General features: G+C 36.5%; 1 protein-coding gene across 1 annotated transcript in view; it reads left to right on the top strand.

Moving 5' to 3' along the window:
• LOC131669937 (amyloid beta A4 precursor protein-binding family B member 1-interacting protein) overlaps positions 1 to 8,458 on the top strand; it is a 55,358-nt gene extending 46,900 nt beyond the window's left edge. The window contains exons 3-9 of the mRNA XM_058945163.1: positions 4,278 to 4,445; positions 4,571 to 4,729; positions 4,787 to 5,020; positions 5,105 to 5,334; positions 5,454 to 6,143; positions 6,231 to 6,602; positions 6,732 to 8,458. Coding sequence (XP_058801146.1) covers positions 4,278 to 4,445; positions 4,571 to 4,729; positions 4,787 to 5,020; positions 5,105 to 5,334; positions 5,454 to 6,143; positions 6,231 to 6,602; positions 6,732 to 8,111 — 3,233 coding nt within the window. The 3' untranslated portion in view covers positions 8,112 to 8,458. The remainder of the gene's footprint in view (positions 1 to 4,277; positions 4,446 to 4,570; positions 4,730 to 4,786; positions 5,021 to 5,104; positions 5,335 to 5,453; positions 6,144 to 6,230; positions 6,603 to 6,731) is intronic.
• Positions 8,459 to 14,577: the final 6,119 nt, after the last annotated feature.

The following is a 14,577-nucleotide window of genomic DNA, read 5'->3' as shown; positions in this document are numbered from 1 at the left end:
CGTTTTTTTGACGCTTTTCAGTTAAGAAAACTGAGGATAATAGAGCAATTCTAAGCTCAGATTCGGATTCAGCGCACCAAATCCCTTTATAAATACCTTGTCTGGTCTCTTTGGTGCGGACTTTTTTTAAATTTTATCGGTCTGTGTAATCATTGATTATAATTAATGATTATATCTATATATACTATAATAATAATATGTTATATAATTATTATAGGTCTACCAACAACTTTGACAAAGTTTAATCATATTTAAAACTATAATTGTTGTAAACAATTTTTCTGAAAAAAAGTTCAAAAATGTAATGATATTTAATTATATCTCAGGAAAAATTTTGTTATTTTTCTATTTTTGTTCTACTTTAAAACCGTACCAAAGTTTCCTTCAATTATAATTGTTTAAAAATTTAACATACACTTCACGATTCAATGTTTAACTTTCATTCATGTGTATGTAATATTGAATAATTTGTAATTATTTAATATCTATATCAGGCATCTAAAATTAATTTATATTATCCATTTTATTATCACATAGATTTCACTATTTTCAAATGTTTAGAAACATCAATTAAGAGATTTATCAATTGAGATTGACAGTGAGTTGTAAAAAAAATGATAGTAAAATATAAATATAAATTAGTTGGATTACTATAAAACAGATAATTGCCTTTAATAATTGAAACAATAAAACTTTAAAGAAAGATTTTAAGGAAAAGCATTTATGCAACTTTTTTCAGGGTATGTATTTAATGCATCTTCGGCATTTGTTGACCATATTTTATATTTTTGATTTAAATAGGTTATTGGCAATATACCGATTGTCTGCCAGAAGCAAAGTGTCGGACCATTCGGTCAATTAATGTGCAATCAGCATAAGCAAATTCACAATTTTTAATGTTTTATGAAAAAAGAAACGCACCTGGATAGGCACCGCGATCGGACCAGCGTTTCTGGTGATGGTCAACTAAATATATTTTAATCATATAATGATGATTAATTAATATTTAAAATGTCATTTTAAATTGTTTCTTAAATTAATATGCTAATTTTTGCTATATTTGAGGCGTTTACGGGAGAACCTAAAAATGAATCTAAATGACATCTCATTGACTAGACTGTTGCACATGAACCACCTTAAGACGATTATATTTTCCAGGTTATTTTCATTACTTATTTCATATTTATTACTAAATTACCATGTATAGTTAAAAATATATCTAAACAAACATTTAAAATTTGTTTAGATATGCCAAGTAGAACAAGATGTCGTAATTTGTAAATAATCTGTAAGTTTCAATAAATGAATATGTAAACATTGTACCGACATAAAGTGATACGCGGTGGCAAGTTGAATCGCGCACTAAATTTTTCGATCATCGGACCGAGAATCAAAATGCGTATCGGTAACATTGTCGATTTATGCGCTGTTCTGCAACATCTCGCTCTCTGTCATCTGGGACCCACCGAAAGTGCAACACTGTTCACTGTGCCGATCGGTTTCACCCCGCCGTGAATGACCACGGGTCACAACAACGTCTCCTCAACAACATCCAACAGCCAGGGTCTCCGTCCTCTGCCCAGCAACGGCTACAAAGAGTCACCACTCACCATTCTTATCTGCGCAAACACCAAAAGTTGTCTCTTTCTCACACGCGCTCGTTAGCCCTACCGATTTCCCTTCGCTCGCGTCCGATCGCTCTCGTATCGGTTGACGCGCTCGGTTGCCCCTCTCTTGGTCTAGCCAGGTCTAACGCGAGCTTAGTAACAGTTGCTATGATCAGCTGATCTCAGCGCAATCTTTTTCGTCGTCTAGCTTCCTGGGGGAGTATCAGTCCGGGTTGTGAGTGCGCGAGTGGTTGTGCGCGGGCGTAAGGGTCGTGCGCGTCAATTTAGTAGACCCTGAGAAGTGTTTTTTCGCAAGGTCTCGGATATGTGCGCGTGTGGGCTCGACGGCATCAGCTGATGATCGGTCGCATCCTCTTGTCGGGAGTGGATTTCGCGCGAGCTTGATAAGTTAATTTCTGTGATGACGCATCATGACAAGTTATATGCGTTTTTTATTTTGTCTGATTGATCAGGCTACACTATATCAATAGCCCAATAACCCCTGACAATGTGTACTAGATACTGAATTAGATAATGAAGGCAAATGTTGAAAATTTTGTTTGCTTTTTCTCTGAGAATCGCTATGAAAAAATAATCATAACCCGTAATTAAGTACCATTTATTTCTAATAGCGTGTTTTATGAAAGTACCAGTAATATTGAATATTGTCATGTATGAAACTGTTGTATAAACACAAAGGTGGTATTCATGACTCAGGTCATTGTTACGATTTATGATTCGATACAATTCCTTTCAACTTAGCAACGCTTCACCAGCGCTAACATTGTGCACTTAAAACTTGCAAAATTTTATCACGATACCTAATATTCTATATTTTTTTTTTTTTTATTTAAAATATTCTATATTAATCGTAGAGCCAAGAAGGCCAGCAAAAATATACACCTGATATTTTATACAGGTCGATTGAAATTAAACAAAAAATTTCTAATGTACATCCTATTGTTAATGAAAATATTCACAAAATGTCGTAATCAATAAAATATTGTGAATACATATATTTTAATCGGTAATATATACTCTTCGAGTTGGCTATGAGTATCTTTTTTCCATATTTACTTGTGATTCATCACATCGAATTTCACCAATATTATTTTACGGATTCAATTGCGGGGAAATGTACTCGTATTAGTAGTACTTATGTAATTAAATTAGTGGCTTACGTACATTTTAAAATGATGTAGAGCGGAGATTGCACTATTTATCGGAAATCGTTCTAGAAAATTTGTTGGTTTGGCTAATTGCGTTGGTTAGCATAATGGAGCTGCACATTGTGTGGATATACGTATTCGGTATAAATAGCCAGGTGCCACATGGTGGCTCTATTTAGCTGTCAATGTATGATTCCGGTTCATTATCGTTCTGTCTAGAAAACGACAGCAATTCCATTGCTTTGCCTGTTTCGGCGAGTCTCTTTTTATTCATGTGATGAGATGTTCCTCTAGTTTAGCCTACCTAAAATTTATCACATTTATTATATCTACGACTTTTTAATGTCTTCGGCTTTGATTTAGTTCAAGTACTATCAGTATGCATACAATTAGTATGCATCGAATTTAATAATATGACTTTTATTCAATTAAAAAGCTGTAAAAATGATATGAAAATTAGTAGCCTTTATAATTTACGTGCAGACAAAATTATATAAAAGAGACTGATCCTCATAATTATATATAACTACGAAAAAAAGGAAAAAATGCTTCTATTTGTTGCATACTCAAAGTAAGAACATTTTTGTACTGGATATGATGGAAAAAGTTTTGGCCTCTAGAAATGATAGTGACGTATTGCATTTTTCATTTTATTACAAAAAAGTCGTCTTGTTGGTTTATCGATTATAACTTCTTTTTGTTATTGCTCAATCGTAAAAAGAAAACGTCAATCGATCCCTCAGAAAATTTTATATAATCAGTACCCATTTTTGTTACTGCTATTTTACAGTAAAAATGTAAAAATCTGTAACAACTTCTAATAATTTGCAAATGATTTGTTAAAGCAAATTTTATTATGGATAAATGAGTATAAATCTAGTATCTATAGTACTTATACTGTAAATATATTTCTTCATCGATTTCTGGCAAATTTTAACAAAAAATAAAAACTTGATATAAGATACAACTGGGTGCAATGAGAATTTGGAAGAAGGATTGATTGCACCATTAAGAGCGAAGAACGTGTCGCAGCTACTATACACCAAATTTTCACTGTATAGATTTTGTGAATAAAACTATTTTATGTTTTATGTGTACTTGTATGATCAATGGTGAAATCGTTTTTGAAATGGGAACATTCTGAGCCATAATCTTGTGTACTAGTTAAGGTTTTTTAGGAATAATCGATGTTAATGAAGTTTATCGAGCATTTTTTCTTTATTTATTAAATAAAGCATCATAAAGCAATTGTTTATTTTGGATTGAATTGAGTCATTTTTAGATTGTTCTACCGTCATGCTTGATCCAATAGAAAACTGAAATCATTGAAAAGTAGCCGATATAAAGAATATTCTAAAGCCGTAATTCTTGCTCCTAGACAGAGCGAAATATTCGTGCTCGCAATTAGTCGCTCGTGTAAATTATGAATATCTTAAAACAATGATAAGATGATACGTGGCGACAAATCCTGAATATTAAAATCGTTAATAATTTTCCACAGATTCGCCAGATGTTGATCTCGATGCAATACTCGGCGAACTGTGTGCACTGGAGCAAAGATGCGAGAGCGACATGGCGTCTGCGCCGAATTCAGAGAACCAGCGGCAAAACAGGCCTAGCAACGGCAGGATTCAGTCGGAGGATAACACTGACATTGGCAAAAATGAAGGTAAGCTGTGTCTCGACTTAGAAAAGCCGCATCCGCGCGTCGCGTAGCATTCCTTGGCATTTGCACGAGTTGTAAGTTATCTTTGAATGATGTGCATCATGCGCTGTGGATTGTGCTACTTTCAGGAATGCGCACCGATAGCCCAGACAACGATAGTGCCTTCTCCGACACGGTGTCAATGCTGTCGAGCGAGAGTTCAGCGAGCAGCAGCGGTTCCGGCCACAAACCAGCCCAGACCACTCACATTCACACAGCCCCGCAACAGCAGCCTCACCAGCTTATCGGTTCGTAAACTGCTCTTGTTCTTTGAGTTCATCGCGATAACGTGTAATATTTGTCAGACGCTGCCAGCCGGGCGAAAGCAGAAAAAATACGACTAGCCCTGGAGAAGATGCGGGAGGCTAGCGTGCAGAAGCTTTTCATTAAAGTGTTCACTCTGGACGGTAGTGGCAAGAGCCTCCTCGTCGACGAGAACATGAGCGTAGCCCATGTCTGCAGATTGCTAGCAGACAAAAATCACGTGCCAATGGATCCCAAGTGGGCCGTTGTCGAGCATCTTCCTGACCTCTTTATGGGTAATGATCGTTTCGAACAGCGATTATCTTCACTGACAGATTTGCCTTTTGTTCCACAATAACGTGTCTTTCCTTCACACACAGAACGAGTGTACGAGGACCACGAGCTTCTGGTGGAAAATCTGCTGCTCTGGACTCGTGACTCCAAGAACAAGCTGTTATTCGTTGAAAGGTCAGACAAAACGCAGCTGTTCCTTGCTCCCGAGAAATTTCTCTTGGGCCCATTGGATCGTGGCAACGGCGAGTACGACGATCACTCGCGTAACATTCTGCTTGAGGAATTTTTCTCGACCAGCAACGCTGGAGTCCCAGAGGTATTGCACGCTTACAATAGCAGAAGAGTACACTGATACCGAAATCAGAGGAAACCTGCGCGTGACTAACGTAACATAATAATCGAATACTGCAGATACTGATTTGTCATTGTGTCCAGGTCGAAGGTCCGCTGTATTTGAAGTCCGACAGCAAGAAAGGCTGGAAGCGATATCACTTCATTTTGCGCGCATCCGGTTTGTACTATTGGCCCAAGGAGAAGGCTCGCACAGCTCGTGACTTGGTCTGCTTAGCAACATTCGACGTGAATCAAATATACTACGGCGTCGGCTGGCGGAAGAAGTTTAAAGCGCCGACGGACTGCTGTTTTGCCATCAAGCATCCGCGATTGCAGCAGGCCAAATCCACTAAGTACATCAAGTTTCTGTGCGCTGAGGACAATGCTGCTCTTGAACGCTGGATGGTTGGCATACGCGTGGCCAAGTACGGCCCGAAAATCATGGAGAATTATCGGACGCTAGTGGACGAGCTTGCTCAGGAGGATCTGGATATGTTGGCGCATGCAAGGTCCTGCTCCGTTAGCTCGATCGCCACCACGCCGGCCAATCAGACGCAGTACAACACGGCCAACGACAACGCCAGACAGTATAACGAGTGTTCGAGGCTCAACGGCGAGACCACGCTGATGATCCAAACCCAAGGTAGGCACTACGACTCCATAGTCGTCCAGCGGCAAAGCTACAACGGCAGCGAGCAGCGTCAGAGCTACGGCAGCGACGGCCGCTTGAGTCGCGCCAGTAGTTCCAGCTCTAGCGGATGTTTGTCCGATGGCGCACCTAGCAGCTGCGAGGTAGGTGGTTCTTCTTCGGTGACGGGCCACTTTCTCAAAGATTATCGAATTTTTCATGCTCATCTGTGTTCGATTGCCAATCAACAGGTGGCCTTTGAGTGTGGAGAGTTTCCCACCGGTACTATTAAGAGGAAGCCGTCCATGAACCCAAAACTTCCACTGACTTCGATCACTCGTCAGTTGAAGGAGGTAGGGGAGACGGTGCGCGACGTGCCGGACTGCCCATCGCCGACCGGTTCGGGCTCGGGTACCTTGACTCGCCGACACAGCCGGAGGAGAAGCGGTACGGATTCCGATGGTTCTGGTACCCTCAAAAGACATCATAGGTCCGGAAATGCAACACCTGTTAGTCCAGTCCCACCGGGTACCCCCGTTAGAGAACGAGCCAGTCCACTGAATTATAATCGTACCGAAAGCCAGGAGCTCAAATCACCGACTAGTCCAATACAATCTTGCATGGTTAGTTGCTTTCCATGTTCGTCGTATGTCACAGTGTGAATTGTCCAGTAGATAACTGACTGGCTGGTCGAAACTCAAAACCACCACTAGTACCAGAGCAACGGTAACTAACATTTACTTTATTTTCAGATGGACTCGATAACTTCTCTACCGCCACCGCCACCATCGCCATCACGTTTGACCGAAGAAGCCGAGTCCGACAGCGAACCATTGCCTCCACCTCCCCCGGAGATGTTTCGTTCGAACCTCTCGCTGGACTCGCTGCCGCCACCGCCGGCGCCTGGAGAACTATTAATGTGCGATACCAGCGATCTAAGTGGCTCGACGCTGAGCTTGGCTTCTCTACCGCCACCGCCGAGTCCTCTGGTCGGAGAGACCGCGACCATCCGTCGCGCTAAGCCTAAGCAGACAGCCGCTGAGGACACCCCAAACAATTCGATTTCTCCCAACAGCATGCCCACGCACGTCAGCAGTAATCAGCGACCATCGCTCATCTACGCCTCGATCGCGGCCACTTTGAATGGTGTCAACGGCTCACAGAACTCCTCGTCCCATAACTTGTTCCCGGCGTCGAATGCCAGCACGCCCACCTACGTCCCGAGCTCGCCCAGCTTTATCGTCGCTCAACCACCGCCCTTCGTTCCTCCGCCGGCTTACGGCTCGCAGATCAGTGGGTCCGGGGGCGCTACGCAACTCTCGAGGCAGAACTCCAAGATCTGCGAACCTATCTACGTCAGCCAGCAGCAGACACAGCAGATGAACGGCTCGGCACTGGCTAAGGGGAGCGCCGTGGTCGGCGGCGACACCATCAGGCGGAGCGCCCTGAAGCAGGGAAGCGGGCACTATGCGAGCCCGCCCTACCTGGCCGAGCTAAAGGCTAGCTCGAGTCCGCAGTCGCAGCGCCGCGTGACCATCCAGGAGCCGCCAATGTCACCCAAGCTGTCTAAAACACCCACGGTCAAGAAGATCTCCTTTAATCTGCCGCCTCAGCAGGAGCCGGGCAGCCCGGCATTGCCGGTGCGCAAGCCCCTGCCGCCGCGGCGCTCCGACAGCACGAGACTGACCTCGCCCAAAAAGCTGGCTGTCTCCGAGCAAGCACCCCCGGGCGATTTTCTGAAGGATTTGCAGCGTGTCATGAGGAAGAAGTGGCAGGTGGCGCAGAAGTGCAAACTTGATACCACGACCACGCCTCACGAGGTGCTAGGCTTCAGGGATCCGCCGCCAGCTACCGCCGACTACCGGGAGACTAATGTGTCCAATTGGGTGCAAGAGCACTACGGGGCTGACAACCTCTATGAAAACGTGTACACCACGGATCCGAACGCGCCTGTCGAGTATATCGCGGCTAGCAATACTACCAGTCCCGTCAGGCAGCCCAGCGTGCGCTTCGCCGACGAGAACAGAAGCATGATCGCCAATGCGATTGTCGGAAAGAGGAGGCCCCCGCCTCCACCGCCTAAGCGAGCGGAGACGACACATCTGACGACCGCGGCCAGATCAATGCACTGACCATAGCAGATCGATCAGTTCCGTCCCGAAAGTCAATCGTACTGCTGTCTCTGTAACTGGTGGAGAGTTTGAGGGCGTATCAATTTCCTTGATGACCAACTCCCCGCAAGTTTTGCTAATCAAAGAGCTTTTTTGAGGAACAACAAATATTACGAAATGCGCAAAAACGAATGGGAATTCGAAGCTAATTGTGTTGCTTAATCGGTTATTCATTTGTCATCGATATTTTTACATCTATTTAAACAATGGCTGATGAACTTTTTATACTATTTGCAAAGCCAATGAGTGCAGCGAGCCATTGATACAAGCTTTGATAGTGTCTTTGAACATCGTCGATTTTATCAATTCTATAACAATTTTACCGTTTCGAATCTCACACAAAGCTCCTGGAAATTCATCATCAATAACTAGCAGAAAATCAATGAAACAAAACACTTAAATTATATCCATTTTTAGGGATCTAAATTCACTAATTTTACACGTTTATATGTTTATACAAAATAGCGAAACAATGAAACCTAAGTCTTGTTACTAGGTATCGAAGAAAGAAAAAATTATACACTTTTTATAATAAAGGTGCTTTCTATACATTTATACATTACGACTTTGTACTAGATGTTTAATGATATTTGTACAAAACTTACATATATATCAGCATTTTTAGACACTGCTATAGCCTTTTTTGCTTACAAAGCAGAAAGTTTCCGAAAGAAATGCATAGTTCTTGAAAAGCTTTTTTGAGTTAGGAAGCTTTGTTTAGTGAACAAATAATTTTAGCTTAATTTGTCATAGCGTTTATACCATGAGAATTATTAAAAATAAACGTAAGAATTAATGAGCAGATGATATAGCGAATGTATGAGAATTTCGCGAAAACTTATGTGGACTCAATGTGTGATTTTTAAGTTCTTATAACAGTACCGAAAGTAATGGTTTATATACTATAACCATGCAATGGTAACGTCGGTAACTGCGATCTCGTTAATGCCATTTCGTCTACTATTAATATTGTAATAATTTTTTTATTATTTTTTTAATATTGAGCAGTCAGATGATTGATGAGGGTATAATATTGATGACAAAAGAATCAGTCTTAAGATTAATAGGAAATTGTATGAAATATATTTTAAACGGCTAATGTACTTTGCTTTCGTGTGTATTTTTTGGAAATAACTTTTGCTACTAAATTCATGAAAATATATAAGATTATTTATAATAGTAAAAGTAATAACAGAAAATGTGCAAAGTTTATACATTTCATGTAAGTCAAATATGACTAAGATCGTATGATAGATCAGTATGTTTATTTAATGTTACAGAACAAATTTCCCGGAAGCTTGATTATTATAAATTGATAAATCGACGTATACGAAATATGGAGAAATCTGTAGAATATAATTTTTTGTTTAAAAGGCAAAAGTATATGATATAAATAAAATTAATTTGACTGCCGTTATTTTTTGCTAATGGATTTCTGGGCGAATCTTGTAAAAAATCAAAATTACGAGTTGTATAAAAATTAGAAAAACAAATTTTAAATTAGTGCAATTGGTAATCAAAGCATAATTAATTGCGCAGATTAAAAGATGAGGTTAGAAAATAATTCAGTTCAACATTACTGAAATAATGAATATTTTTCATGATATAGTATAGTGTAAAAGCTTCTGAAATAATAATTTTTTAAGTTGTACGTTTTCTTTGTAAATATTGTAATGATTGATACGACGTATCTAAACAGTGAGACACCGTCAAATGCATAGCATTCGGATGATATAAAACGCTATTTATGGATGAGAGTGAAAGAGAGAAAACTAGAGAGTTTAGTAAGAATGGTAAAGGAGTTGAAATAAGCCGGACATATTAATTTTTTAAGAAAAAGTTTGCAAGGAATTTATAAATTTTATCAAAACGTTTTAATTTTTTGCAGTATATCAATTTATTAATATCCATTTGATATTCGTTAATATTGTTTTGAGCTCGATCTTTAAATTGTCTATGACTCGAGCCTTGCGGCAATATTTTTGCAACGTGAGATTTACTGCCTGTAAATGTTTTATACGACAAATACGCAGAAGCAAGTTGAAATATTATAATATCAATACATATAAACACACACACACCCGCACACACATACATACACCCACGCACGCGCGTACACGCGTGTGTACATATACATATTACCTATTAATGTTTCTATGTAAATATATTTCGTATATTTCAACAATTGAAAAATTTTTCTTATTAAACCTGCCTATTTTCCATTCCTGCGTTGAATTAGACAAGAAAAAATATAAATTATATATAAATATATAAGATATAAAATCGATATATATAATATAATAAATGGATGTATAATATGATTCAATTGAAATGTGATTTATTATAAGTACGTGAGTATAAGATTGATCATGTGTAGCTGTTGATTATGTAAATTATGATTTTCATTATATTTCGTGAGACAATTTTCCTAAAATATTCCGCACTGATATTTATTACGCATACGTTACTTATCGAAAATAAATATAAAACATAAATATATCTGTTGATTATGAAAGTAATTTTTGTGTTTTAATGAAAAATGTATCGTAGAACATTTTCTATTAATCAAACTGTACAGCTTTATGAAACATAATAATGTTAGGTACGCAAAGTAATTCAAATTATTAAAATATTAAAATTTATACATAATAGTATTTCATAACTATATTGATGTTAATTCTGTAACGAAATTGTAGAATGGTTTAATGTCAAATGATAACTGTACAGATGATGCAAATGACAGCTGTATTACAATCGATTACAACTAATATAAAAATAGATATAGATCTATTATAGAACATATCTGTGAAAGTCGAAAACAGAAAAAATGGGACTACATTAACAGTAATTTTGTCGTTGGTAAAGAGATAAAAGTTTTTGGAAAAAGTCTTCCTTTTAGAGTAAATAAATGGATTATCTAAAAAATAAAAAAATTTACATAAATCGGTCTGTTATCGAATCAGATTTTGCCTTAAAGTTGAGCCCTGCGAGTCCGGATTGCTTAAAAGTTATTACTATAATGATAGGAAGGGGTAAAAAGGGATTTTACCATGTTCTACGGTGTACTGATAATAAAGTTCATTTGATAATCGTGTGTAAGTGAGAATATATATTTATTTTGGAAAATCATTCAATAATTGAATATTTTTTAAAAACTTATACCATACCGGAGTTAGTTTAGTGTTTAGTAACGAAAAGATTTGAATAAGGAAAAATAATAAATATATTATTGTATATAAACCGGTGAGTTCATCACTGGCGCATTGACTTCAGAAAGAAGCCGCGCTTACAAATGTAATTTTAGAGTAGGCTGAGCGTTGGTGGCCATAAAGTTGTGAATAAAACGAGTTCGTTTCTAATATTCGCATATAGATACGCTCGGTGCTTTTTTTTCGTTTCGTGGCGTGAGACAGCTACGTACGCGCATATAAAACATAAACTTTCTGTAGATTGAATTTTTTACTAGCGAGTAAAGCAAGAAGCGAGTCGAGAACCTCGTCCTCATATCTCTACCGTTTTTTCGTCTTTGCTTCGCAAGCACCCCTTATCCTGTTGTATTTCCTTATACATATGTGATATTTGCCGAGTATTGAAATACAACATATGCGCTCCCTATATTTTTTTTGCTACTGACGTCTGTCTCTATTCGACATTTTTATTTTACATCTAACATCTTCTTTATCCACCACTGTATCCAGTATTGTAATTGTTTTTGATAAAGTAACAAGTTACATCAGTACTTTTTAAATAATATTGCTTTATTCTTTTAACGATTAACGGTAAAATTATCTGTCACTAGATTATTAAAAACATTATGTATTTTTATACGTATTACTCTTTTTTATCTTATAATGTGTTATCGGTCATTTTTAAGATTACTCTTAACATCATACTTTTTAAAATTTTTTTCTAAGCTATTGAAATTAGTGAAATCTATCTCAAGGTGGCACAGATGCTATTTCGTTTATCTGATATAAATTAAATAAGTATGTATTAAATGTCAGCAGCACAGTCTTCAGTAAATTAAAAAGCCAGGTACTGTTTATATATTAAAATATTTAATAACTTATATAAGTTTAACATAATTTTTATTCTTATCGGATCTGTCACCTGTAGTTAAAAGAAAAGATGATACTGTAACTTTTTTATCACCTTTATTCATATGTATGTACATATCATTATTCAATGCATTAATATTTGTCTTTAGTTTTTTGTTTCTTTAATTTATCTTTTTCTGCTTGTATACTTGATGCTGTTGGTGAAAGCCCAGACAGGCAACTCAGTCATATCCTCTTTTCCTATCCTTTCTCCTATCTTAAAAAAAACCGTTGCAGACATGTATAGCGATGTAATTGGTTGATAAGAAAAAAGTGCACAACATTTTTAATTTTTGTATACTTTGAGTTGCATTATAAATCTAGAAGTATGAGAGTTTCGGCAGTAAATTTAACTGATGAATAAAAGAAATGGACAATAATCTGCAAAAATTAAAATATATCTTTAATAATTTGTTTAACAAAATAAAGAATATATTTTGAAATTATCTGTATAAATCGATAATTTTATAACCACCTGTGATACTACAATTAATATTGTCTTAAAATTTGGTTCGAAGAAAGAGAAAGGACTAGAATAAAGTGAAGGAAAACACATTTTTTTCTTTTGTTTATTGTAAATTTAGCGGGATTCGGATAACGGATATTAATTATCAGATATTGAACCCGTGAAATTTGAAATTTCAATTTCAAATGAAATGAAATTTTTGAATGAAATGAAATTTGAAGCATAAATGTTTTCAACAAAGCAACAAAAAAAGACAATATTAAATGTATTATTCATACTAGCGTAAGAATGAGGTCATAACCACTACTATTAAGTATGTAAGGGGCAATATTATATAATAGTATAATAGCTTAGTATATTTTATCAATTATAGGCTTAATTAATCTTTTGGATCATTTTTCTGATACATCTTAAAATAAGTAAAAGTTCATGTTGTGAAACAATCGATGCCAATTTTATTTTTATTCATAAATGAATATCTATGGATTTAGTGTTTCAAACAACATGATTTATTTATACGTACATACCAGTAGAATCTCAAATTTATCATGTAAAAGGTTTACATAATGTAATAAATAACAAAAAATACATAAAGAAAAAAGCGCGCTAAGTAACACTAGTAAGAATAGAAATTATAATAAAATTATGTAAATTATTGATAATTTTAAAGTATAAATAAAGTCTGATTATTTAATTAGCTGAACATTGTGCTGTTTATTTCTAATACACTATTAATTAATTTATGTAAAATTTACACTTTTAGACTTTCGAAACAAATTTAAAAAAAAATACATGATAACAAACATGATAAAAAGAGTAAAAAATATAATGTACTCTAATATAATTTAATGACAAATAATTTGGTTAATCATCGAAAGAAAATTGAAAAATTTATAAAACAGCGTTCTCGCTTCTAAAAATTTGTTTACTTTGTCAAAAACTTTTTTTTTATACGGATTTTACTTATTCCAAAGAGTAAAGAATTTTTACAATAAATAAATTCTTATTGCATATATATGTACTCTATATATAATTTAGAATGAGAAAAATCAAAGTCCAATATAGGAATAGTTGGATTTCTCTCAATATTGTATAGCGAGAAATCAATGGGCAAACAAACAAAAAATTTTATGAAAAAATCGTATTTTCCGGTTTTGAAAATCACAGCGATCGTGCCTTAAAAACTTTACTTTCACATTTCTTGATCATGATATCTGCATTGAGTAGAGGATTTAAAATTTAACGTAACACCGCCCGAACCGTTTTATTTTGATCATACTGACCGTCACTATTGCCATTAGCTCGGGCTCAGCTGATGTAACGTTTGACGACGTTTTACATATGATAGTTCTGTTGCCTAATTAAAATATTTTTCTAAAATTGTATATACGAAAAAATTTGAATGAAGTTCCAAGTGAGCCGCGCTTTCCGCATTCATGCCGTAAATCGCTCCCATGCATGACCCTTGACTCCAGTGTGACGAAACCATTTCGAATTTGTGATAGAAGTCATACGACATTTTTGCATCCTACAATTTATTTTAGAAATTATCATAAAAAACCAAATTCGACGATGCCTTTGAAAAGATATTTTATTAAGTGATAAGTAAAATTAAAGATAAGAGAGGGGTGTATGCGATGAGGAGCACATATCGACTCCAGTTAAAATTTTGTTTTATGACTGGGCGGTGTCGTGTCTGTAACGGTTCCTCGTTTCACTCCATCAAAAAAAATACGTTGTTTTATTAGCTTATTCTTCAAATACTACATTGTTTAAAAATGTTTTGTTTAGGTACACAGATGCTCGTAATTCTATGAAATGCAATGCGATGTAACTGACTTTTATTTGAGCGTAAATAGCAAAT

This window comes from Phymastichus coffea, unplaced genomic scaffold (assembly GCF_024137745.1).
Source record: "Phymastichus coffea isolate CEN01 unplaced genomic scaffold, Cenicafe_Pcof_1.1 PCOF00008, whole genome shotgun sequence".
NCBI lineage: Eukaryota > Metazoa > Arthropoda > Insecta > Hymenoptera > Eulophidae > Phymastichus > Phymastichus coffea.
This window is presented reverse-complemented; position numbering and strand designations above follow the sequence as displayed.